The 26,571-nt window shown below is 43.6% G+C and overlaps 1 protein-coding gene across 3 annotated transcripts in view; it reads left to right on the top strand.

Moving 5' to 3' along the window:
* Positions 1-1,449: 1,449 nt before the first annotated feature.
* Positions 1,450-26,571, top strand: part of LOC145350631 (proton-coupled folate transporter) — an 89,896-nt gene continuing 64,774 nt past the window's right edge. For 2 of the 3 annotated variants that reach the window (XM_080199840.1, XM_080199839.1), the window contains exons 1-3: positions 1,450-1,639; positions 15,109-15,844; positions 19,128-19,225. In XM_080199840.1, coding sequence (XP_080055966.1) covers positions 1,538-1,639; positions 15,109-15,844; positions 19,128-19,225 — 936 coding nt within the window. In that variant the 5' untranslated portion in view covers positions 1,450-1,537. Of the gene's footprint in view, positions 1,653-15,108; positions 15,845-19,127; positions 19,226-26,571 lie in introns of all 3 variants that reach the window. The other variant, XM_080199841.1, reaches the window with a different exon arrangement.

Below are 26,571 nucleotides of genomic sequence, written 5' to 3'. Positions count from 1 at the left end.
GGATCCTTTCGCAGGTGGGAACAGTTTCCCCACAATGAATTACATCAGCTACCTATCTGTCCATTCCACCAATTTGTCCATGTCCATTTGAAGTTCTACATTAACCTCCGCACAGTTCACAATGATTCCAAGTTTTGTACATCTACAAATTTCAAAATTGCCTCAGGAAAAAACAAGTGCTCCAAAACCGACACCTGGGAACTCCACTTCAAATCTTCTGAAAAACACCTAATTAATTGCTACTCTCTGCTTCCTGTCATTCAGCCAATTTTATTTGCTCACAGGTCTGTTGTGTGACAGTGTATCACAGTGCATTACAGTGGCACAGTGGCTAGCACTGCTGCCTCAGGTGCTAGGGACCTGCGTTCAATTCCGTTCTCAGATCACTGTCTGTGCGGAGTCTGCACGTTCTCCCCGTGTCTGCGTGAGTTTCCTTCTGGTGCTCCAATTTCCCCCAACGCTCCAAAGAAGCGCGGGTTAGGTTGATTGGCAATGCTTAAATTGCCTCATTATGTCAGGGAGACTTGCAGGGTAAATACATGGGGATTATGGGGATAGGGCCTGGGTGAGATTATTGTCGGTGCAGGCTCAATGGGCCAAATGGCCTCCTTTTGCACTGCAGGGAATCGATGTAATGCCTTTTGAAGTCCATGTACACCCTATCCCCATCCATTCTGTTATCTCTGCAAGCAAGCTCCTAGCAAGTTGGTTAAACATTAAGAAGCCTATGCTGGTTTTTCTTAATTACAGTAAGAAGTCTCAAGACACCACATCTCTCCATGCGACAATTAATTTTATCCTGGAATATTTGTTTTCCTATCGTTGCAATTAAACTGACTGATGGTACACAATGCACGCAGATAGAATGACTACTGTAATATCCAGGAAATGGAAGGTGCCAAGTTTGCAGGAATAAAGTCAGATCACAAGCCTATTCATACGGAGAGTGGTGCCTGTCCTTTTTGAGAGCGCTCCATAGGTCAAAACTGGAGGCGTCTGGGACAGGAATGAGTAACAATTGTCGCTCTGATATTTTGAGTGAATCACAATTCTATGAACTCCCGTCCCCTAACTTCCAACAAATGAGAGAGCGAGAATAAGAAATAGTTTCCATGCGATTGAAAAAAAAAGCAATACAGCTCACAAGCTCCGCGGAATTCTTGCTAGGATGTGAGGGAGGGTTGTGAAGTCTTGTCACTTGCAGAGTTAGAGAGAAAGGCAAGCTGTCCCTTCTCCCCTGGCCAGCAGCTCAGGGCTGAGGAGAGGACAACCTGGGCACGCTCAGGTATGATCCAGGTGTTCACCTGTCCGCGCGCCCCGGCCCCGCCCCCGCCCCCGCCCCCGCCCCCGCGCGGAACCACTGACCTGTCAAAGTATGAAACTCTTCTGCAAACACCCAATCTCCCCGCCATCAAAAAAAATCATGTGATCCCATCAGCTGTTCAGTTGTGGACACATTTCTTTCAGTTCTCCAAAAGTTTAGTTGTCTCTCGACCCCTCCCGACCTCTGGTCCTTATTAAACTCCTGAACTCCCAGATGAATCCCAGGGCCATTGTCACCGTGGAGCCTGTCATCTTTCTCTACTTGGCTTCGACCTTTTTAAATTCATTCGCTTTACAGCGGCTCATCTTGGTGAAGGTGTGTACAGATGGTGTGTATTATTCTGCTGTATTCTTGTTTGTGTGTGGGGTGGGGTACATGTGTATGTATGGGAGGGTGGGGTAATTACGTGTGTGTGTGGGAGATGGGGTACTTGTGTGTGTGTGGGGGGGGGGGTTGGGGTACTTGTGTGTGTGGGGGGGTGGGGTACTTGTGTGTGTGGGGGGGTGGGGTACTTGTGTGTGTGGGGGGGTGGGGTACTTGTGTGTGTGGGGGGGTGGGGTACTTGTGTGTGTGTGTGTGGGGAGGAGGGTACTTGCGTGTGTGTGTGGGGGGTGCTTGTATGTATGAGGAGGTGTGTATGTATGAATATGTGTGTATGTGTGTGTGAGAGAGAGAGAGACAGAGGGACTTTGTGTGGGGAGATGTGTGTGTTTGTGGAGGGGCATGTATGGGGAGTATTTGTGTGTGTGTGTGGGGGTGTGGTATGTGTGTGTGCGCATGCATGGGGGGACACTTTGTGTGTGTGGGGTGTATGTTTGTGTGTGCATGCGTGGGGGAGGGAGTACGTGTGTGTTGTGTGTGTGCGTGTATGTATGTGTGTGTGTGGAAGGGTGTACTTTTGTCATTTGCTGTCAGAACTTACAGGTTTATTTTCACTAATTGCAGGTGCTTCTGCTTGGTTTCCCCTAGCTAGGCTAGACAGTGTCAAAAATACTGTAATAGCGCCTTTTATTAGATGTTTAAGATGTGGCTGTATTTGTGCGTGCCTCTGCAGCCCACATCCTGCCTGCCGTCTGTTAACTAATTGTTCATCCAATTAGCTAAAACTAAGTGAAAATCCATGAATTCAGAATTGTTGGCAGTTCTATGTGTCAATATATTCACCTCGCAATTTTTTTAGATTTCTGACCCCAAACCACGTCTTTAAGTTATTCAAAAACACCTGCAGTAAATGAGCTATTAATTGATATTTTCATAACATTGTAGATCTCTTCTGCCTTCTACCCCCACTCCCCCACCTAACTTGTATTTCTATGCATTTTTTATTTCTATCATTTGTTTTGTCTTAATTACTCTGCTAAACTCTGTCCAGTTTACACTTGGATTTGGACCCAAAGCAACGGGAGGTCATTCATTTTACAGCCCCTTAATCTGGCCTATCCATCAATTAACTTGTGGAAAATGCAGTCAGTGCTTTATCACTCTAAGTGACGGCACCAGCCTTTGCTGTCCAAAGTTCTCAATCTCCCTAATGGCGCATTTGGGTGGCATGGTGGCACAGTGGTTAGTACTGCTGCATCACAGCACCAGAGACCCGGGTTCGGTTCCCTGCTTGGGTCACTGTCTGTGTGGAGTCTGCACATTCTCCCCATGTCTGCATGGGTTTCCTTCGGGTCCTCTGGTTTCCATCCATTGTCCCAAAGACGTGCGGATTAAGTGCATTGGCCATGCTAAATTCTCCCTCAGTATACTTGAACAGGCACCGGAGTGTGGCAACTAGGGGATTTTCACAGTAACTTCATTGCAGTGTGAATGTAAGCCTACTTGTGACTAGTAAATAAACTTTTTACTCTTTACTCTCAGGAAACCTTAAAAACATTGCCTGCACTGGGCACTTTCTTAAAATCATAAGGAAGGCAACAAGTGGGGTGGCATTGGTGGTTAGCACTGTTCGATTCTGGCCTTGGGTGACTGCGCAGGAGTTTGCACGATATCCCTGTGTCTGCATGGATTTCCTCTGGGTGCTCCGGTTTCCTCCCACAGTCCAAAGATGTGCAGGTTAAGTGGATTGGCCATGCTAAATTGACCCTTAGTGTTCCAAGATATGTAGGTTAGGGCAATTAGTAGGAGAAATATGTGGGGTTACTGGGATAGGTCCAAGGGGGCGGGCCTAGGCAAGATACTCTGGCAGAGAGTCAGTGCAAACTCAATAGGGTGAAAGGCCTGTTCTGCACTGTAGCGATTCAATAAATTAACTGAAGTTGCTGTACACTATTTTGTGGGCTAAATCACTATGAGCACCCCCTCATTGATTTCATTGACCATGACTCTGGTAAATTCAACTGAACACTAGTACTTTTTTCTCAGACCCTTCCACCTCAGTGTTCTCCCTCATGGTGGAAATCTGGCAGTAGGACACATGGTTTCAAAATAAGAGATCTCACATTTAATGCAGGGGCAAGAAACTTCGCAAAACTCCAGCAATTAGTCAATATCAATTTGTAAATTCCTACTGAGCTGTGAAGGGATTCCCGCCCTGAAGGTTGTTAATTATTTGGAGTTCCCTACCTCAGACAGCACCAAGTGGATGGGTCTAAAGACGGAGATAAACAGATGTTTTGGTCCATTATGAAGTCAGGGATGGGAAGGGGGGCTGGGCGGTTGGGAAAGTGGAGTTGAGGCCATGATCAAATCAGCCATAATCTTATTGAATGGCAGGGCAGGCTCAAGGGGACCAATGGACTACTCCTGCTCCTATTAATTAGCTCCTTGTATTTTAGTGCCTGCTACCTCATGTTGGTATTAACGATTTGTGCTGTATCTGAATTTTTAAGTCTTTCTGTTGTGCTGATTCTTTTAAAGTATTACCTTTACTCTTTCAAAATAAATCACTGTGCCTTTCTCCACATTAGATTTCATCTGACATCTATCTAACCAAATTACTAATTTGTTTTGGACTGGTTTACTTTGTGCTTCCTATTTTTGTGTTATCTGTCTATTTTGATAGCGTTGTACACACAGTTCCAGATTGTTTACTAACGTGGATATCTGGCCCAGTATTGCCTTCAAAATTTAGCCGTGTGCAGCCTGTTCTTTTCAGTGTCCTGTCCTTTTTCTTTGTACAACCATGTACATGCATTATTTGGTCTTTTAGCGCTGCTGTCTCACAGTGCCAAGGACCCAGGTTCGATTGCCAGCTTGGGTCACTGTTTATGTGGAGTCTGTACGTTCTCCCTGTGTCTGTGTGGGTTTCCTCCGGGTGCTCAGGTTTCCTCCCACAGTCCAAAAGATATGCTGGTTAGGTGCATTGGCTGTGCTAAGTTCTCCCTTGGTGTACCCAGACAGGCACCAGAGTGTGGTAATGAGGGAATTTTCATAGTAACTTCATTGCGGTGTTAATGTAAGCCTTCTTGTGACTAATAAATAAGCTTTAACTTTAATGACTTTATAACAAGGCTACTGTATGCTCATTGGGAACACTGTACTTTGCATCCCTGAAAACGGCCATGAACTAATATCTATTTGTTTTTTGTCCTTTCACCCATTTTTAATCCACTCTGACATACTTCCTTACATTTGATATCCTGACAAATGTCTCAATGGATCCTTAATTTTTTACAGATGAATAGCTTGGAGGATTCCTTAGCAATGGATATTGGCCAACTGATCTGTCTTGCATTATTCAGTTAAGATTGAATAAGTTTAACTCAGCTACCCTCAATTAGGATACTCATGAGGCTAATGTGTGAAGCTATTAACCTTTTCTTATCTGATCATTAAAAAGAACAAATCATGCACTATCTATTTATTGACTGCAAAACATAACTATTATTCTTAAAATAGTTTACAAACAATTAGTGAAAATCAAATCGTTATAGACTGGGTTGGATAGATGTTTGAATAACAAATAATCAAGTTGCTGACCAAAATTTGTAACCAAAGTTACTCAAGGAGTTCAGTGTATCATTTTAAATCACTAATAACTGGGTTTTAATTATTAGTTTTTAATGACGTTGTAACTATTTCAGGTGATCTTACTACTGGGCAAGTCAGACCCAGAGAGAAACCTGACTTGATAGGTTCTAACTTTGTTTTAATTTTAGAAACCATGGGGGAAAATTCCTGGACCAGTTTACAGGAATTAAGTTTTAACACAAAGTCTAAAACATTTATTAAACAAGAAAACTTGCACTGGACAGAAAGGTTGGAAACAATCTCAACACAAGCACAAGAAGAAGATTCAGTTATTTACTATTTGTTTACCCTGGCAATCTCCTAACAGTTACATAAAAATTTAAGAAAATAAAACAATTCACAATATCCATCTTAGACTCTAATATTGAGGGTAACTATGATGTATATTAAATTTAACAGATGAACTGTGATCAGACACACTACACACCAAAATTTATTACAGACTTGACGAAAGCAGGTTCCATGGATTTTTCAACAGCTCCTCCAGATGTTTTTCACACCCTGAGCTGACCAGACTCCTGGGGGTTTCCAATTTACACATTTGAAGAACTCCTCTTAGAATTGTCTCCAGAAGTCACTCCCACTTGGATGGCTTCAACAAGGACTCACCTCCAGGGTTTCAGTCTTGCCTTCTGAGATTCCTTTCTCCTGGATCACTGAGTACACTCAAGCTTCATCTTCCAAGCACAATCTCAGACCTTCAGCTGTGCCAAGTAGAGCACTGATGCTCCAATAGGCCTGCAGTAAGGTGTCACCAACCCTTGGTTATCTTGGATATTAAGGGCTTTTCTCAAACCCACTTCTGTTACCTCTTAAACTTGGAGCCGATTGCTCTGCTTCTTTCTTTAACCTGACTTCTCAGGGCCTATGTCTAATCCCTATCTCTTAACTGGGACTTTCTTGTGGGATCTCTTTCAGATCCCTGCCTTTGTCCCTGCATGGGCGTCTCCTTGGTCCTTTCCCCATGTCTCGGTTCCTGAAACAACTCTGGAATCGCTTTCCGGTTGAGGCCATCTGACCTGCTTTTCATGCCATTTGTTCTTTTCTTCCATGGAAGTGGGCAAGACCAGCCCCCAGCTTGAAGTGTGGAAAAAAAACACAAAATACGCATATTAAGTATTGGAATATGAGAACAGATGTACATGGACAAAAAGCTTGAAGACATCGTCAGCAGAGCTGCCTGTATAGTGCTGTGCTCTGCTAAAAAGCAAATGCAAAATTAAAACTGGATTGCTTGACAAACTTCCTTTCACATGATGTCATGCAGAATTCCCTTAAAGACATATTATGACAAGCCCATGCCGCCACTTCCTAATCAATGCATGTGCAGGAGACCGGGGTCAGCTGGGAATTGGAGTTTCCGAATTTCAGGTAATTATTTCAGTTTCTTAACAATATAACAAAATATCTGACCTTATTATAAATTGAGATTAAATTAGGCATTTTTTTGAGATAGCTGACAGATTTTTAACACCATTAATTGGGAAGTTATGTGCTGGTGGTTAACAGTGTTTTCGCTGCATATAAACCTTGTCTGTAAAAGCAGATGTGGTCAAATGGATCAAATTCAGCTGAGACAATGGTGTTATTAAGCTCTGAGACACAACGTTGGTGTCTCTCCCTGCTGGAGTGAAGGGGGGCAATTGGGGCTCCCTCAGGTGTCAGCGGCAGGGGGTAGAGCAGTGGGCTTCTGTAATCTGACTGAACCCAATTTGCATGCAAGTGACATTGCTATCAGATCCAACTGGTTTAACTCTCAACTTCCTTTATCTCAGACACCACGTATGTGACACAATTATCGCTTCCATGAATGTCTGATATAGCCCCATTATTTAACTTGGATGACATCCCTCATTCCATGAATATATTTTATACTTATAAAGGGACATCTGTTGGATTAAGATGACCAGCAAAGGAGACTTGAGGAAGACCTTCTAAATAGCTAAGAGAATCTTAAATTCTACTGAGAGATGCATCAACTACCCATTTGTCCACCTTAGCTTCAGTTCTTTCCATTCAATCGACCATATAAAATCATGAGGGGCATAGATAGGATGAATGCACATAGTCTTTCTCCCAGGGAAGGGGAATTGGAAACTAGAGGACATAGGTTCAAGGTGAGAGGGGAAAGATTTAAAAGGGACATGAGGGGCAATTTCTTCACATAGAGGGTAGCGCGTGTATGGAATGAGCTGCTAGAGAAAGTGGTTGAGGCAGGTTCAGTAACAACATTTAAAGAGCATTTGGACAAGTACAAAGATGGGAAAGGATTAGAGGGATATGGGCCAAACATGAGCATTGGGACTAGTTGGGAGGGCAGCATGGTCAGCACGGACTGATTGGGCGAAAGGGCCTGTTTCTAAGCTGTATTGTCCTATGGTTTATGGGCCCGATTCTCCCATCGCAACGTGCAAATTTTTTGGCATGTCGGGTTGGAGATGCGTGTGTTGGCCATTTTGGGGAATTCATGCATGCGTTCCCGATGCATGTGCATCTCCCACTGCCACAGAGCAGGCGCAGTCGAGACTACTCAATTGTAAGTGATTTGAGTCTGTTTTTAATGGTAGTTTAAATATCATTATCGGGCCCGGGATTGAGTTCTCCAGGCCCGATAGCATCCCTCACTTCGCCAGGGGGATTTCATTCCAGCCGGATTTAGAGCAGCTGCCCATGTTTGGGGGACTAGTGGGAGACCCTGCTGGAGTGAAGGGGGGCAATTGGGGCCCCTCAGGTGTCAGCGGCAGGGGGTAGTACCCCGTTTAGCATGGGCATCCTGGCAGTGCTAGCCTGTGTCCCCTGGCTCTGCTCAAGGAGCAAAATGCCCATGCTCAGCTGGCATCTTGGTACTGCCCACCAGGCATGGGGCAATGCCAAGGGGCTTATGGTGGGTGAGGCCTAGGGGAGATCAATGGGGGTGGGGAGTCCCGCTGCACTCTGCATTGGAATTTGGTGGGGCTGGAGGGAAGCCAGCGGTCGGGGTGGGCTGGGGGGGTTAGTCTGCTGGGGCGGGAAACCGCCTCCCCAGGGCTGATCTGTGTCCCGTTGAGGGGAGGGGGTCATTATGTTGGGGTGGGTGGGGGTCTGTCAGGCTTTGATTTCCCATCATTCAGTTAAATGACTGACTTATTCAAGGTGGCACAGTGGTTAGCATTGTAGCCTCACAGCGCCAGGGAGCCGGGTTCGATTCCTGGCTTGGGTCACTGTCTGTGTGGAGCTTGCACGTTCTCCCCATGTCAGCGTGAGTTTCCTTTGGGTCCTCTGGTTTCCTCCCACAGTCCAAAGGTGTGCGGGTTAGGTAGATTGGCCATGCTAAATTGACCCTAGTCGGGGGATTAGCAGGGTGAATATGTGGGGTTATGGGGATAGGGTGGGGTTGTTGCCAATACAGGTTTGACGGGCCGAATGGGCTCCTTCTATACTGTAGGGATTCTGTGATTTTGCTTGGCGGTCTAAAGCCTGAAACGCTATTCTGAGATCACTTTTTTTGGGCAATTTACAGGACACTTTTCTTCTTGTGTTCTGTTGACTTGGGGAAGTCTAGCCTGAAGATCTCTCATGAAAAGGAACTTGCGCCATGATAATATTAAATGGAATGATGTGTTGCAGGACAAAGAATTAACATTGCCCACCACAGACTCTCATCCACCTGAAATATTGCAATTCTCTCTTTTGTCAGGTCACTACTTTCAGGCTAAAAGTCAAAAACAAATTGCACAGAGGTCGAAGGTAAATCAGGGTACTGATGATACAAATAATTGGAAAGCCAGTACTGTTTCCATGGCCAAAAAGAATGCCCCCACCTCCAACATTGCAGCAATTTTTCTCAAAAGCCTAAGGAAATTTGGCAATTCTGCTATGACCCTCACCAACTTTTACCAGCACACCATAGAAAGCATTCTTTCTGGTTGTTATCACAGTTGGGTATGGCTCCTGTCCTGTCAAAGACCACAAGAAACTACAAAGGGTCGCGAATGAAGCCCAGTTCAAGACGCAAACCAATCTCCATCCAGTCTACACTCCCCGCTGGGTCGGAAAAGCAGCCAGAATAATAAAGGACACCGCGCAACCCAAACATACTGCCTCCCACCTTCTTCCGTTAGGAAGAAGATACAAAAGCCTGAGGCCACGTATCAACCAACTCAAGAACAGTTTCTTCTCTGCTACCATCAGCCTAAGTTGATTTTTCTCTACACCCTAGCTATGACTATAACACTACATTCTGCACTTTTTTCTTTCCTTCTCTATGAATGGTATACTTCGCTTGTATAGCATGCAAGAAACAATACTTTTCGTTGTATACTAATACATGTGACAAAAATAAATCAAATCAAAAGGCCTTGGACAGGAAGCTGCCCTTTCCCAAATTAATGGCCACTTAAAGGCTATTTCCCACCCAGCCTCAATCTTTAGGCTGGTGGGTGGCTTGAAGCACCATGGGGAACCCAAATATAAAGTAAATTTGATCTTGGGTGGGAGGTGAGGTTCACATGAGTTTATTCCATCTCCTAATGATGTGCTCCACTTGTATATAAAAACAAATTTCAACTCCTTTCCATAGCTTCTTTGGCGATGATCTTAAATTTGTGTCTCTAGTTACCAACCCACCACCAATCAGTGGAAATAGTTCTTCCCCATTACCTAATCAAAACTTGTTTTAATTTTGAACAAATCTCCAAATAAAAAACAGCAAATGTTGGAACTAATCATGAAATCAGGCAATATTTGTTGAGAGAGAATAGAGTTAATGGTTCAGGTCAATCACCTTTCATCAGGATTGAACTCTCCATTAATCACAATTGTTTTTTCATCCTTTAATCAACTGTCTATCTGTGCTGCCTTTAATACAACGGGCAGAATTTAATGCCTTCCCCCTTGCCGCGTTTGGTGGCAGAGGGGCATTTGAACAGGAGAGTGGTTGCAGATGGAGACCCTGCTGCCTTCTTGCACCCACCAGGTTGAAGCCCTTAACCGGGCAATTAGTGTTCACTTAAGCACCTTATCTCGCTGCTGCTTTTATTAACCCAGTGCCTGGTGAGGGGGCTTGACCTGTAGGGAGTGCGACTAGCAAATTTGTGTGGGTTGCTTGTGGACTGCTGGGGTGGGGACCCCTTTTCAAAGGCATGAACTAGAGACCCGGCATTGGGAAGGGGGACTGTGCTGAGAGCCAGCCTCTTTCCTTGGGTATCCTCCTCAACTATATCCTAAGGGTTATGGGGAGAGGGCGGGAATGTGGAACTGAGCCACGACGGATCAGCCATGATCTTATTGAATGGCGGGGCAGGCTCGAAGGGCTAGTTGGCCTACTCCTGCTCCTATTTCTTATGTTCTTATGTTCACCCTCCCTGCCCACCTCGACCATACCTGCAAGCCACAACTCCCTACACTGCCACTTGGCCATCACTCACCTGTGGCCCTGGGATGATCATGGCCTTGAATGGGGCGGGGGTGGCACTGCTGTTCAATAAATCTGCTTGCCTTTGATTGGGCAGCAACTCTTAGCAGGTCTGTACTCGTTGGAGTTTAGAAGGATGGGGGGATCTTTTTGAAACTTACAGGACATTGCGAGGCCTGGATAGAGTGGACGTAGAGAGGATGTTTTCACTAGTAGGAAAAACTAGAAGCAGAGGGCACAACCTCAAGCTAAAGGGATGATCCTTTAGAACAGAGATGAGGAAGAATTCTTCAGCCTGAGAGTGGTGAATCTCTGGAACTCTTTACTGCAGAAGGCTGTGGAGACCAGGTCATTGAGTGTCTTTAAGACAGAGATAGATAGATTCTTGATTAATACAGGGATCAGGGTTATAGGGAAAAAGCAGGAGAATGGGGATGAGAAAAAAAAATCAGCCATGACTGAATGGCGGAGCAGACTCGATAGGCTGAGGGGCCTAATTTTGCTCCTATGTCTTATGGTCTTATGGGAAAGGCCTATCGCTGTCCAATTAGTGCCTGAGTGCACTAATGCAGAGGGTCGTCCCTAAAAGAGGAGGTGAGGAACTCTTGCCAACTTGTCAGAAGGTGGGCAAGCCATCCCCGCAACCGCCACCCCCCCCCCCCCACCCCCACCGACTCCTATCCCCATCATTGAATACTGCTCAGTGTGTCTTAATTTTATCAACCAGCCTTTTATGTGACAAAGATCTCTTTTGAAAGTCCATGCACACAACATCCATTACACTTTCTTATTCCATTATTTCTTCAAAGAATTGTTTGGGTTTGTCAGCCGTAACTCGCAATTCACAGATCCAAAGGAAGTGAGCTGAAAATTCCGGGCGAGACGGAAGTGTTTATTTCTGGTTCAGTAAGTCCAAGAACGAATGGTCCGTCAAACCAGTTCAAAGACACAGTTGCGCTCTTGGTGCTTAGAATTGCTTAATGACTCACTGTTCATATCTCATCCAGGTCTTTAGCACTCACAGTTGATATTTTAACTATGCTTAATCTGATTAGTTGGTCAGACCAAACTTCCTGGCTTATCTGTGAATCAGTAGGGCTGCCTGTAACTAGCAGATCACTGGATTGTACCAGATATCCTGTGCTGCAACAAATGTAAACTGCTTCAGTCTTATTCCTTATAACTCTCTTTATGTATTATACTTATATATACCCATTGTGATGCAGTTAATAATTTTTGCATAAGTTTTGATTTAGTAGTCGTTTTTTAAAATATCACCGTTGCATTTGGAGTTTGACTGCTTACTCACATCAAAGTCAGTCCTGATGGAGTTATGAAACTTTCTGTAATATTGCTTGATGTGTGATTTTCAAAAACATGCACATTTTGCTGTTATTTGTATCTGAAACTCTATTTGAACTTATTAGACTGGCTAATTAAAATTTACAGTCTTGGATAAAAGAGATACTCTGTCCAAAGAAGACTAAGGGCTGCTTAAAAACCTGGAACAGGTTGATATTTCTGCAAGAAGAAATGCCACAGGTATCAGAAATTATTGACCAATTTGGCATGGCTCTTAAGAGAATTACAATTTCTGTATTATTTTGTTTCAGCAAATTCATAGAATCTAAAGTGCAGAAGGAGGCTATTTGGCCCATCACAGTCCCAACCAGGCCCTATCCCCATAACCCCATGCATTTACCCTACCTAGTCTCCTAGCTAGACACTAAGGGAGAATTTAGCATGGCCAATCCACCTAACCTGCACACTTTGGAGTATGGGAGAAAACCAGAGCATCTGGAAGAAACCCACGCAGACATGGGGAGAATGCGCAAACTCTGCACAGACAGTGACCCAAGCCAGGAATTGAACCCAGATCCCTGGCAGTGTGAGGCAGCAGTGCTAACCACTATGCCACTGTGCTGCTGTTAGTGTTGATGGAAGTGTTCTACTGTAAACCTGTAAGACAACTCAATGTTTTTCATTTACACAAATAATAAATAATAACTTGTCCTATGTTTTAAACAAGGCTGGTTATGCTTTCGTGGTAACATTTCATGGAGGCAGTAAATAGCTCATTAGCCAAATTCAATTACCAAGCCACGGTTATATGTTAATTGGTCTGGCTGTTTGACCCAAGATCTGGAAGCAAGGCTAGTCTGTGCTGTACATCGGGAGTTGACACCCTCACCTCCGACAGTGCACTAAGAAATAAAAGTTGAAATTAATTAGTGAGGGAAGACTCAAAAATGTAACATGTCAGGCTTTGAGATGGTAACAATGCTCAACATGCTGGAACTGTTGGTATTTATCGCCAATTCTCCACTGAAGCTAAAGTTAAAGTTTAAAAAGTTTATTTATTAGCGTCACAGGTAGGCTTACATTAACATTGCAATGAAGTTGCTGTGAAAGTCCCCACACTCTGGTGCCTGTTCGGGTACACTGAGGGAGAATTTAGCATGGCCAATGCACCCAACTAGCACATCTTTCTGACTGTGGGAGGAAACCGGAGCACTCAGAGGAAACTCACGCAGACACGGGGAGAACATGCAGACTCCACACCGACAGTGATCCAATCAAACCCAAGCCCCTGGTGCTGTGAGGCAGCAGTGCCAATCATTGTGCCACTGTGCCATTCTACAGCAATTTTCAGAGTCTGCACATGCACAGATTAGCATGGAGCATAACAACAGAAGAAATAGAAACAAGAGTAAACCACATGGCCCATTGGGCCTGCTCCACCATTCAATATGAATGTGGCTGATCTTAGACATCAGCTGCCATTTTTTCTGTCTGCTCCCCATATCCCTTAATTCCCTGAAAGACCAAAAATGTGTCTACCCAGCCTTAAATGTATTCAGTGGTGGAGCATCCACAACTCTCTGGGATATAAAATTCCACAGATCCACACCCATTGAGTAAAGGAATTACTCTTCAGCTCAGCCCTAAATGGTCAGCTTCTTATCGTGGGATTGTGTACCCGTGTTTTAGGTTCCCCGAGCAATGGGTACAATCTCTCAGCATCCACCCTGTCAAGCCCTTTCAGAAATTTATAAGTTTCAGTGAGATGGCCTCTCATTCATCTAAACCCCAGAGAATATAAACTCAGTTTACTCAGCCTCTCATCATAGGTCAACCACCTTTTCCCAGAAACCAATTTACTGAATCTTCACTGTTTAGCTTCCAGTCCAAGTATATCCATCATTAAATGTGGAGACCAAAATCACACACACTACTCCAAATGTGCTCTGATCAAAACCATGTATCAGGAGCCACTGTCCGTGAATCTACACTTCCCTGGAAAGTGAGTTTATGAGGTTCCACCAGAGGATTTCCTTAAGCAATCGTGAATTGACACAAACCTCTCCTATATACTATTAATCTCAATATAGAAACTCATGACAATATTGCACATTACTGAATGAACTGTGATTGGGTTTTTAAATTGTAATTTCTACTATAATGACTGCTTCGCACCCTAACTTGCCCTGAAAAACTTCTTTTTATATTTGTAAGAGGATAATGTATTTGTCAGAGGATAATGTAAAGTTTCCCACTGTGATAGAGTTACACATTTTTTACATAGTGTTTTTAAAATAATTTTAATTTTAATGTTAATCCAATCATTTATCAGAAAATGTAATGTGAACCAACGGTTTTATCTTCATGGTTTGCTGTCTGTGAGAATACTTCAGTGTTATTGGTTGCTTCCCTTCCTTGATGATGTTACTGCAGTAGTATCCCCTTGACTTGGTGCCAGATTTAAACTTTTGTTGGGAACCCTCTCCATAGAAGTCTCGAGCTCTTTAGGGTGTTTGCTTCCATAAAATCCAGTCCAATTTCCTCATTAAATTAAATGTAGTAAATGAGTTACAACAGCAATCATGACATACCAACAGCCCCGCACCTGGCAACATTACTGCTTGCATTTATAATTTAAAAATTCATAACAGACACAGAAACTACCAAATTTGTCAGAACTATCACCAGAGATAAGAACACAGCAATTTGCGAGCAGTGTACATTGCACAGAAATTCTGACTTATCCATAAAACAAGGTGTAAAAAGCAATTAAGTACAATAGTGCATCAGAGAAGAGTGCTGAAAAGAAATAATGTGGATTGTTTTTGTCCTTTAATTATGCAGCACTGTAGAAGTAATATAATTACTATGGCGGTGATGTATATACATGGTTGAATGCAGAAAACTGCTCTCTTTGAATAGGATTTCATCCTTTCCAATAAGGCTGATTGATTGATTGTTCAGCACCGAACTTCATTATGCAAATTACATCATTTTTTGTCGCGGTTCTCATTACTATCCATTGTGCAGATCAACAAAATACATTTAACTTGGGTTTAGCTGCTGAAACATAATGTTGGGCAGTGAGGTGAAGTCTTTTTTTCCCTTTTTTCAGATTTGTGAAGACCAATATAATGAAGGTGATGTATGCACCAATCTTTCACTTCACCCTGAAGAGTCTGTGGTCATCCAGAGCAAAGCCTCTTATGTTCTTCTCCTTTGCACTGCTGTGTCGACCATCCTGTCCATACCTCCATCAATTTTGCTTGGTGCCTGGTCCGATCAAGCCGGTCGCAAGCTTGGCATGATATTACCCAGTGTTGGTGCATCAATTGGTGGGGTTGTGTTCATCGTGATGGTGCAGATTAAAAGCATGTCGGTCTACTGGTGCGTTTTTGCCTCTGCGCTAATCGGGATCTTTGGAAATTACGTTGCCCTTTTCCTCAGTGTCTTCAGTTACATGGCTGACGTGACGAATGATGGAAACCGTACCGTGCGTATCGGCATTCTTCAGTCAATGATCTATATTGGGGGAACTGTTGGGTATCTGCTGAGTGGATGGTTGCTTCAGAATTATACCTTCACACATGTTTTTGGTGTGTTTTGTGGCTGCCAAGTAGTATCCATTGTCTACGTGGTGCTGTGGTTGCAGGAATCAAATGGTGGCACTGAAAGGATGCGCATAACTAATGAAAGAGCTCTTGCAGCTAGTGATAGGATCTTAAAAAAAAGCATCTTTTTATATGGCTCAAGAACATGGGAAACTTTTTCGAAGGTTCGAGGAGGACAAGACCAATTGAAGCTCTACCTGATTTTCCTCAGTGTCTTCTTGGTATATATTTGCAGTACAGGTAAGTTGCAAATAACAACATATATATTTTCTCATTTGAGTTGGCCTGGTGACCAAACATCAAAATGTCAGAGTTTGTGTTTGAGTTCTTCTGTCTACTGGCTCTTAACTCATCAGCCTTGGTAACTGTCAAGTCATAGAGCCATAGAGGTTTACAGCATAGAAACTGGTCCTTCGGCCCAATTTGTCCATGCCGCCCTTTTTTAAATCCCTAAGCGAGTCCCAATTGCCCGTATTTGGTTCATATTCCCCTGTACATATCATATCCGTGTAAATGTCTGAATGCTTTTTAAAAGATTGACAAAAATTAAAGGCAAAAGTGATACTTACATTAGTTGATTCTTTCCAGTTTGGAATGTCTGAAACAGCTCAAGGGGAGGTGATGGGCTAGTAGTATTATCGCAAGACTACTAATTCAGAACCTTAGCTAATGTTCTGGGGACCTGGTTTCAAATCCCATTACGGCAGATGGTGGAATTTGAATTCCACCACAAGAAAAATCTGGAATTAAGAATCTATTGATGACCATGAAACCATTGTTGATTATTGGAAAAACTCACCTGGTTCACTAATGTCCTTTAGAGAAGGAAATCTCCTATTCTTACCTGGTCAGACTTACATGTGACTCCGGAGCCACAGCGATGTGGTTGGCTCTCAACTGCCCTCCAAGGGAAACTAGAGATGGGCAATAAATGCTGGCCAGCCAGAGAAGCTCATGTCCCATGAATGAGAAAAAAAAGCAATTCTACTATCAATAATTGGTTCTCCTTTAGAGGAAGAAACTTTTTCCAACCTTGATTTGAAAGGGTGGCTTTTGTTAGGCGGTGTTAGTAATTGTGTCAGCCAAGATTTGTGGTAAAGTCTGTAAGATAGCTAAAGCAAGGAAGTTGATGTGTTTGTGTGGGATTGCAGATTTAAAAATGAAAAGGTATCACTGTGCTGCTGTGCAATGAAGGTTGTCACTAAGCTTTGGATGACTTAATCTTAGATAGTCTCTTAGATATCATTCCCTGAGTGTTACACCTGTGACAGGCAAAGATTTTAATCTTGGAACCCATCAGACTGTCAGGTTGTCAAGTTTGAACACAGAGAAAAAGATCTCCAAAGACAACATATTTCCCTGTGTCTCATTCTCCTGCAAGTCAAAAGAGCTCTCGTAGTGAGTCAGGTAAGTTACATTTAAGTTGCCAGCATTCAATAGACGGATTACTGAAGACATGGGAGACTTGTTTCAGTTTCATTTAGTCAGGGAGGTTGCATTAAAGAATCATACAATCCCTACAGTGAGAAGGAGGTCTGCACCGACCACAATCCCACACAGTCCCAATCCCCATAACCCCCATATTTACCCCACCTGACCCCTGACACTAAGAGAGAATTTAGCATTTCCAATCCACCTAACCTGCACATGTTTGGACTGTGGGAGGAAACCGGAGCACCCGGAGGAAACCCATGCAGAACATGCAGACTCCACACAGACAGTGACCAAGCTGGGAATTGAATCCGGGTCCCTGGCACTGTGAGGCAGCAGTGCTAACCACTGTCCCTCCATGCCCAAAGAATTATATTTAAATCGAATGCAAGTGGTTGACTTTGAATGTTCATAATATTCCCGCTGATAATGGGCGAGTTTCCCGCTTTTGTGCACCTCGCCAATTGTGAGCTGTTTTCCCGCTGCTGGGGTTTTGATGAACACCATACCTTGCGACTCTTTAAGTATCTCTGCCCGCTACCTTGCTCACACCAGCCAACTCCACGAAAACCAGCACAATGGTTAGGTTAGGTGTTTTGACCATGCTAAATTGCCCCTTAGTATCCAGAGTTGTGTTGGTTAAGTGAATTGGCCATGTCAAGTTGCCCCTTAATGTCCAGAGTTGTGCAGGTCAGGTGGATTGGCCTTGCTAAATTGCCCCTTAGTGTCCAAAGATGTGCAGATTAGGTGGACTGGCCTTGCTAAATTGTCCCTTAGTGTCCAAGGATATGTAGGTTAGGTGGATTGGCCATGCTAAATTGCCCCTTAGCGTCAGGAGGTTTAGCAGAGTAAATACTTGGGGTTGCGGGGAAAGGGCCTGGGTGGGATTATTGTTGGTGCAGGCTCGGTGGCCAAGTGGCTTCCTTTTACGCTATAGGGATTATATAATTTTGTGAATGTTTCAGACCTGTCACCATTCATCGAACTTCACCAAATAGTCCAATCTTCAGGAAAGTATAGTCAATTCATACACAAAACAAGATCCTTAAGTTAAAATGTTGCAAACATGTTTTAAGAATGTTTAGAATAAAATTCAGGTTGTTTTGACTGCGAAACAAGGATGAGGACTCTGTTTCCATTTAATTTCTCCTTTCTGATATCAGTGTTTCTTCAATGTTCCCAAGACTTTTCTTGCTATTATATCTGGAATTACTGGGCTCTATTTTACCATTTTGATTCCAAGTGCTGGGCAGACGTGAAACTGGGAGTGTTTCAAATCCGACTTTTAGACCTGTTCTTAGGCGCTCTCACACACACTCAACCTGCAAGAACATCAGCAAGTCTGAACTGCGCTGCAGAAGCCTGTGGATGGGGCTTAACGCACCCGAAACCCTGAAGCTTCGATCGGAGCCTCCAACTACACATGCGCAGACAAGAAATTATAGAATGCTGCTCCCCTCCCAGGCTGGATAATGCCTCCCCCGGCCCCCACAAACGTTGCCCCACGCCCACAAAATTATTGACCGCCTTATCCCCCATCCCCTGACACCCAGACTGATTGCAGCCCCCCCCTTCCCCCTTCCCCCCCCACCCTCTGATCTCAGGCAGAGTGGCAGCAGACACCCCCCTCACCCCACACCGATCTCAGGCAGAGTGGCAGCGGATACCTCCATCCCTCCCATCGATCTCAGGCAAACTGGCAGAATGACCCCCCCCCCCCTCCTCGTCCCACCAGTCTCCGGCAGAATGGCAATGGACCCACCTTCTGCTTCACGCCAACTATGGATGGAGAACCTGGCGGCAAAGGGGGAAGTGCTGTAAAGTTGGGCGTGCAGCCCATAAAGCCAATTTAAATGCATGCAGATTCAATTAAATGAATTCCCATGGATCCTGCTGCTCAGCTCACCCTCGACTGTACCAAGTTCTCGCTCCCGAATAGGGGCACAACTTGATGGTAAAATTGGGCCCACTGTCTTCTCATTCTACACAAAGTGTTGTCCTATTATAAAGATACAGCCAACTGGTTGTCAAAAAATATGGTGTTCTGATAATCTTATGTTTGTAAATTGTTTTGAATATTTCTATTTCACAGGTGAACAGTCTATTCTGATTTTATATCTGACGTACCCACCACAACACTTTTCAGTTGAACTATTTGGAATATACAATGCAATTAAGATGTTTCTTGGGGTAAGTACCGAGCATGCCGGTCAAGGTTGCACATGGCATAGTTGCCTTGCACTTTATTCTCCCATTGCCAGTTTAGGTGTACTAGTCGCTCTTGTGCGGAGGGCTGAATGATGAAAATGGACTGGTTGGGTTGAATGGTCTGTTTTTATGTGTAACCACAATGTGTGAAAAATAATTCTAGTATGGTTGGATGTATTAATTTATTATTCCTTATATTCTGAAGAAATTGTGTTTGTCAGTAGGCATCAGCCTTGATTGAGCTCTCTTGTCTCATCCCAGTTCGAGTAAGAAACATACAAATCTTTGACAAAGGGTCATCTGGACTCAAAGCTTTGACAAAGGGTCACCTGGACTTGAAGCTTTGACAAAAGGTCACCTGGACTTGAAGCTTTGACAAAGGGTTATCTGGACTCGACAAGGGGTTACCTGGACTCGAAGCTTTGACAAAAGATCATCTGCACTCAAAGCTTTGACAAAGGGTCACCTGGACTCAGAACTTTGACAAAGGGTCACCTGGGCTCAAAGCTTTGACAAAGGGTCACCCGGACTCAGAACTTTGACAAAGGGTCACCCGGACTCAGAACTTTGACAAAGGGTCACCTAGATTCAAAGCTTTGATAAAGGCTCATCTGGACTCAAAACGTCAGCTGTTTTCTCTCCTTACAAATGCTGCCAGACCTGCTGAGATTTCCCAGCATTTTCCCTTTTAGTTTTAGATTCCAGCATCTGCAATAATTTGCTTTTAACATACAACTCTTGACTGACACTCCAGTGCTGGTTGGAGGGAGTGCAGTACTATCCAAGGTGACACTTTTCAGATGAGACATTAAAGCAAATTCCCATCTACCCCCTTTCTGTGGAGGCAAAAGATTCTGTGGAACAAGAATAGGGCCTGTTCTGCTGGTGCTTTGGCTAACATTTGCACCTCAGCAAGCATCACTTAAAGCAAATGTCTAATTAGCTCATTGCTATTTATGGGATTGTGGTACATGAAAATTGGCCAAGGCCAACAGTGACTATAACTCAGAAATACCTCCTTGGCTGTGAAGTACTTTGGGATATCAGTTAGTTTGTGAAAGATGTCATTTGAATTCAATTTTTTTTAGCAACCTATTCTGAATTTTCCCACACCAAACCAAAACAGAAGTTGTAAATATTAACTGCATGACACTATTTGACCAACAATGTTGATTTTTGCATCATTACTAGCCTGCCTCATACTAGTCAAACAACTTGATTATTTGGCTTTTTGCCTTTTGATGATTATTTGAAGATGAACTCAACCATCTGTTCATTTTTCCTCCCTTTTATTTTCTGTCTTATTGTCTCTTCCTAAATTGCAATCTAATTCTGGCTTTGCCCAATATTTATTGTCATATATGGAGAATTTAGTGCCCTCCCCTGTGCTGTGCTTGGTGACAGGAATTGTTTAACCAGATGGGAACACTAATTCGAGGTCATGTACCAACTGACTTGAGAACGGTTCTTCTTTGCTGCCATCAGACTTTTGAATGGACCTGTCTCACATTAAGCTGATCTTTCTCTACACTCTAGCTATGACTGTAACATTACATTCTGCACCCTCTCCTTTCCTTCTCTTCATGTGATATACTTTGTCTGCATAGCTTGCAAAAAACAATACTCTTCATTGTACACTAATACATGTGATGACAAATCACAATCAAATCAAATTAAGTCCATGATAGTTGGTGGGCTCGCCATGTGGGACAAGCAAACCTGTGTTGGGTTGCTTGTGGGCTCCAGTGGGTGAGGGAGCTCTTGTTCAAAGGCCTGACTCTGTGCCTGATCAAGAGGGGCCCGGCATCGGAAAGAGGGGGGTGTCTGCCAAGAGCCAATCTCCCTGCCCTTGTTGACTTTTTGTGACTCGAGTTAAGATTTCCCGTTGAACTTGGTAACTCAAAACATTTTCAAATTTCCAGGCTGTTCAAGAACACATTAATGAAATGATTGACAGCATTGCATTAACTGGACACCACTGAACAATGATAGATAGCAGAATCTACGTTTGTGAATTTCGAAGGTTTGCACCTTTTCCATCCACGTAGAATCATAGAATCCTTACAGTGCAGATGGAGGCCATTCAGCCCATCAAGTCTGCACTGACTCTCTAACAGAGCATTTTACCTAGGCCTCTCCCTGTATTTAACCCATTAATCTCCCTATTTTAGGCATCTTGGGACACTAAGGGGCAATGTCACAGGGCCAATCCACATAACCCACATGGTTTTGGGCTGTAGGAGGAAACTGGAGCACTTGGAGGAAACCCACACAGAAGAATGTGCAAATAGTCATCCAAGGCTGGAATTCAACCCAGGTCCCTGACGCTGTGAGACAGCAGTGCTAACCACTGTGCCACCATCTCACCTGCCTGTGTCCCTACATGATGTATCCATTCTTTAGAGGTTTGCATGCAGTTAGCCTGACACTTACAATTTTGATACAGCTACACATGCATGTAAAGTCCATTCTAGTTAATACATTTCTCTTAGGGCATTGGGTGATGCAGTATATCTCAATACTGTAGTTTCCCATTTGCAGCAGGTATTGAATTTCTATGGGGCAGAGATGTTGGACCTTCTTCTCTCAGTCATGGTTTAAGGGCTATTGCAAAGAGTCACTGTGAAAAAGACCCAGCAGAAAGAAAGTATCTTCTTCAGGTGGAAAAGTCAGCAAGAAACTTAGCTCACATTGCGATGAAGTGCATTCACCCATGACCAGGTTTTATGACGAAAGCTGGTCCATGTCAGCATGGTCAGCATGGCAGCACAGTGGTTAGCACCGCTGCCTCATAGCCCCAGGGACCTGGGTTCGATTCTTGACTTGGGTCACTGTCTGTGCGGAGTCTACACATTCTCCCCATGTTTGTGTGGGTTTTCTCCGGATGCTCCGGTTTCCTTCCACACTCCAAAGATGTGTGTGGGTTAGATTGATTGGCCATGCTAAATTGCCGCTTAGTGTCCCAGGATGCGTAGATTAGAGAGATTAGTGGTGTAAACAGGTGGGGTGACGGGGATAAGGCTTTGGTGGAATTCTTGTTGGTGCAGGCTCGATGAGCCAAATGGCCTCTTTCTGCATTGTAGGGATTCTATGTGACGTATGGGAGTCAAAGAGGAGGATGTGACAAACTGTCCTGATCAAAAATCAAAGACAAAATTTGAATTACATGGTGGAAAAATCCACATTAAACCAGGCTTTTCTTTCTCTGGCTGTTTACATCTTGCTTTATGTTCTACTGTGGGACTGCCACATTTCTCAGTCAAATATTGGCCCCAGATGGGGCATGTGTTTCAAAACAGTGTTTTTAAAAAATCTGTTGCAGTACCTTAATGATGTATACCATCTGGGGACATCTCTAATGGGAACATGCCTGGAAAGTAAAGCTATTACTGTTCCAAGATAGAAAGACCAAAGGAGGGAATTTTAATGCCCAGAAATGAGAGAGTTTGGGATGGATAGAATGTTAAAACTTTGAATCATGACCGTAATCAGTAATATTTGTCGCTAGACTTTAATCCAGAAACTTAGCTAATGTTCTGGGTTTGAATACTGCCACGGCACTGGTGGGATTTGATTTCAATAGAAAAAATCTGGAATTAAGAACCTACTGATGACTATGAAACTATTGTCGATTGTCAAAAAGCCACATCTGGTTCATTAATTTCCTTTAGAGAAGGAAATCTGCCATTCTTACCTGGTCTGACATGTTGTTAAAGCTTTGACTAAGGGTCATCTGGACTCGAAACGTCAGCTCTTTTCACTCCTTAGAGATGCTGCCAGACCTGCTGAGATTTTCCAGAGTTTTCTCTTTTGGTTTCAGATTCCAGCATCTGCAGTAATTTGCTTTTTATCAGATGGATCAGTATGCTTTCCAAATGGTGAAAATAATGGATATTCAAAGAGTCAAAGAGACGTGGGAGTATATGTACATATGTCATGAAAATTTCACGATAAGATAAAGAAAAATAATCCAAAAGGCTAATGGAATGCTGGTCTTTGTATTTAGTGAACCAGGGTTAGAAGCCAAGTCACAGCAGTACAAAACTGGTGAAACCATACCTGCAGTACTGTCCTCAGTCCATGGCACCATACTTTAGGAAAGATATATTGGTCTTGGAGGGGGTGCATTGTCGATTTACTTGGTTGATATTGAACTCAAATTAGGAGGGTCAAACTAGGGTTGCATTCTCTGGAATTTAGAAGAATGAAGAGAGAATTTTATTAATTATTTCAGATGGGGAATGGATAGGAACAGGTAGGGTGGATAGAGAGGTGGCTTGGAACATCTAAGACTAGTGGGCATAGCCTAAAAATTAAAGTCAGACCTTTCGTTTTTTTAATTAGTTCATATAGGACAGATGTCAGAGTTAGGTTCTTTACTCAGAGAGTAGTAAGGGCATGGAATGCCCTGCCTGCAACTGTAGTGGACTCGTCAACATTAAGGGCATTTAAATGATCATTAGATAAACATATGGATGATATTGGAATAGTGTAGGTTAGATGGGCTTTAGATTGGTTTCAAAAGCCGACACAACATCGGGGGCTGAAGGACCTGTACTGCGCTGTAGTGTTTTATGTTCTATTAATAAATAGGGTGACTCGACCAGCTGGCTGGAAAATGATTAAATTCCATAAAATCTAATGCCAGTTTCCTTAGAACTAAACAAGGTAGCAGGGAAGGAGGAGCTATAGCAGCTGTAGTGGACACAAAGGAATAAAAACAGATCCAAGAAGTGGTAGTTTTATATTGTTGTAGTGACAGGCCACATGTTTTTGAAGGGTTTCAGTTTATCCAAGGCATTGACTTCTCTGCATTTTTATGGAATATTGCGAAATATACATGCTTGATGACATTCTCATCAGTTTAACTTCTATTCTAAAATTCCCTTGTGAGTGAAATCGCCATCATTAAGAATCCATTATGTGTTCCTTGCTTGACCGAAATGAACCTTGCAATATTTTTCTGTGGCTCATGAACCAAGAAGGTTTCACATTCAGTCTTGTTCTTATAAAGCCTGTTGATGATAGCTGGGGCACTGGCATCAATATCGCTGGAGTAACGGGGTTAGGGGAAGGCAGGGGCACCGTCAGTATGAGATCTCATGCCTGATCACTGCCCTGTTAGCATGAACATGTTTCCCATGAGTTGAATTTCCTCCTTCAGCAGTGTTGGCAGAGACAAAGTCCTAATTAGAAGCCTGACATTTTCATAATGGAGATGGTAATTCCAAAAGAGCAGTCCCAATCTATTAGCTTACAAAAGCCAGCCTTTAGCTTGAGCAACATTCGCACTAACCAGGCAGAAAGCCTGTCAGATTTCTTGCTTTGTGAGATTGTGATGGCCCTTAAAAGTGGAAGAATTTATTCTTCTTCATGAATTCCAGACTAATTTTCATACCAATTTGCCCCTAGATGCAGTGATTGCGTCATGCTATTCTCCGAATGTTTATGTTACTTTTGTAACAGTTTTAGGCGCTGGGCTTTTGTTGTACGCATGGACCTTGTTTTTGTTTATCCCTGGTATGTGGGCAACTCTAGCAATCCCACATTTATTGCTCGTCCCTGATTATTCTGAAGAAGTGGTGGCGACTTCCTGTGTATACTGGTGACCCTGAGATGGGTTTTGTTGGAATTCCAGGATTCTGACCCAGTAGGGTGCCAAAATCAGGATGGTGTGTGACTTAATAAACTTGTTGATGATGGTGCTGCCATGACATCGCTGCTCTTGGCCTTCACTGTAGTATATATAGGTTGCAGGGTCAGGAGGTGCTGTTAGTGTAAATTGGGCAGGCCACTGTAGGTGGTATGTACTGTCGGCACAGGTTGGAGGTTTTCAGTTGGGTAACAGGGGCCTTGATCAAGTAGAATGCTTCGTGGACTGCTTTGAGCTGGGACTATATTGAGCTCCTTGAGCATTGCGATGGTCTACAAAAGGTGAATGGCGAGTTTCCCATTGGGCTTCCAATCTGAACCTTGCAGATACTGGGAAGACTTTAAGGCATTGCGGTGCATTTCATTTCTAAAAGATAACACAGCAATAAATAAGTGACAGCACAGCAATACACAAGTGCTTCTTACTGCCTAGGTCCTGTCTGCTACCGTTGGGTATTTAAGAATGAGCTTCTCAGCACCTTAGCCTGAAATTCTCTTCCACACTGTTTTAACAGATGCTAACCTGAATGGAACGTCCAAGATAATGCTGTTATTCATTAGTGTCAAAGGTAGGCTTACATTAATACTGCAATGAAGTTACTGTGAAAATCCCCAAGTTGCGGCACTCCGGTGCCTGTTCAGTTACACTGAGGGAGAATGTAGCGTGGTCCAACCAGCATGTATTTCGGACTGCGAGAGGAAATTGAACCTGGAGGAAACCCATGCAGACTCGAGGTGAATGTGCAGACTCCGCACAGACAGTGACCCAAGCCGAGAATTGAACCCAGGTCCTTGGTGCTGTGAGGCAGCAGTGCTAACGACTGTGCCACCGCCTTTGATTGAAATGACCGTCCATATTGCCTTAACAGATGCTAATCTGAATGGAACATACAAGTTAATGTTTCTGATAAAAGGGAAGGGTGAACAATTTCAAGTTAACCTGTCATTAGTATTGCAAGCTACACTTTCAGATCTTTTTGTTTGTCTCCAGACTATATTTTCAGAATTGTGTGAGTACCAATTGTGGCAAACTAAGACAAAAAGTTGCACCCCACTCGCCCTCTCTACCCTCCGCCCATTCCCCCCCACTCCTATCTTGCTCCTTCAGAATTACATTGGTTTCTTAAATTGACAAGTGAAAATGTGAAAGGTTCTTAACTTGCTGTCACCTCATTCTTCAAAACAGTCCTGATGGTTGGGTGTGTGCACCTACCTCTGTTGTGGTCTGTGTGATCTGCAAGCGTTGCGCACACAATCTGTGGAATCGACTGTGACTGAAGGGTGGGGGGGAAACGACGCTCTCAACTGGTTCGAAATACCCATCTCCCATTCGTTCAGCCTGAATCCAAAAATAACACATTCCCACTTGCCGTGTATGTTTCCAATTAGGTTCCTGAGTCTTGTTACCTTAGAACTCAGCTGGGAGCGGGAATTATTCCAGGTTTTCAGGTGTGTGTTCAGCTGACTTGCAGGAACGGCAGGGTACTGACATAGCCTGGCAAATATGCTGGGTTGCATAATGCTTTGGTTTTAAAAAGAGAGACATTGACAGTTTATTGAAAGCAATGAAACGAGTTCCATAACGTGATACATTTTGGTAGGATGATTGAGGTGAGGCAACGTAACTGGAATGGTATGAAATAAGTGAGGGTGGGTTGCGGGGGGGGCGGGTGGGG

This window comes from Carcharhinus amblyrhynchos, chromosome 12 (assembly GCF_965287045.1).
Source record: "Carcharhinus amblyrhynchos chromosome 12, sCarAmb.v2.hapA, whole genome shotgun sequence".
Classification (NCBI taxonomy): Eukaryota; Metazoa; Chordata; class Chondrichthyes; order Carcharhiniformes; family Carcharhinidae; genus Carcharhinus; species Carcharhinus amblyrhynchos.
Note: the sequence above shows the minus strand (reverse complement) of the source record. Positions and strands in the feature narration are given on the sequence as shown.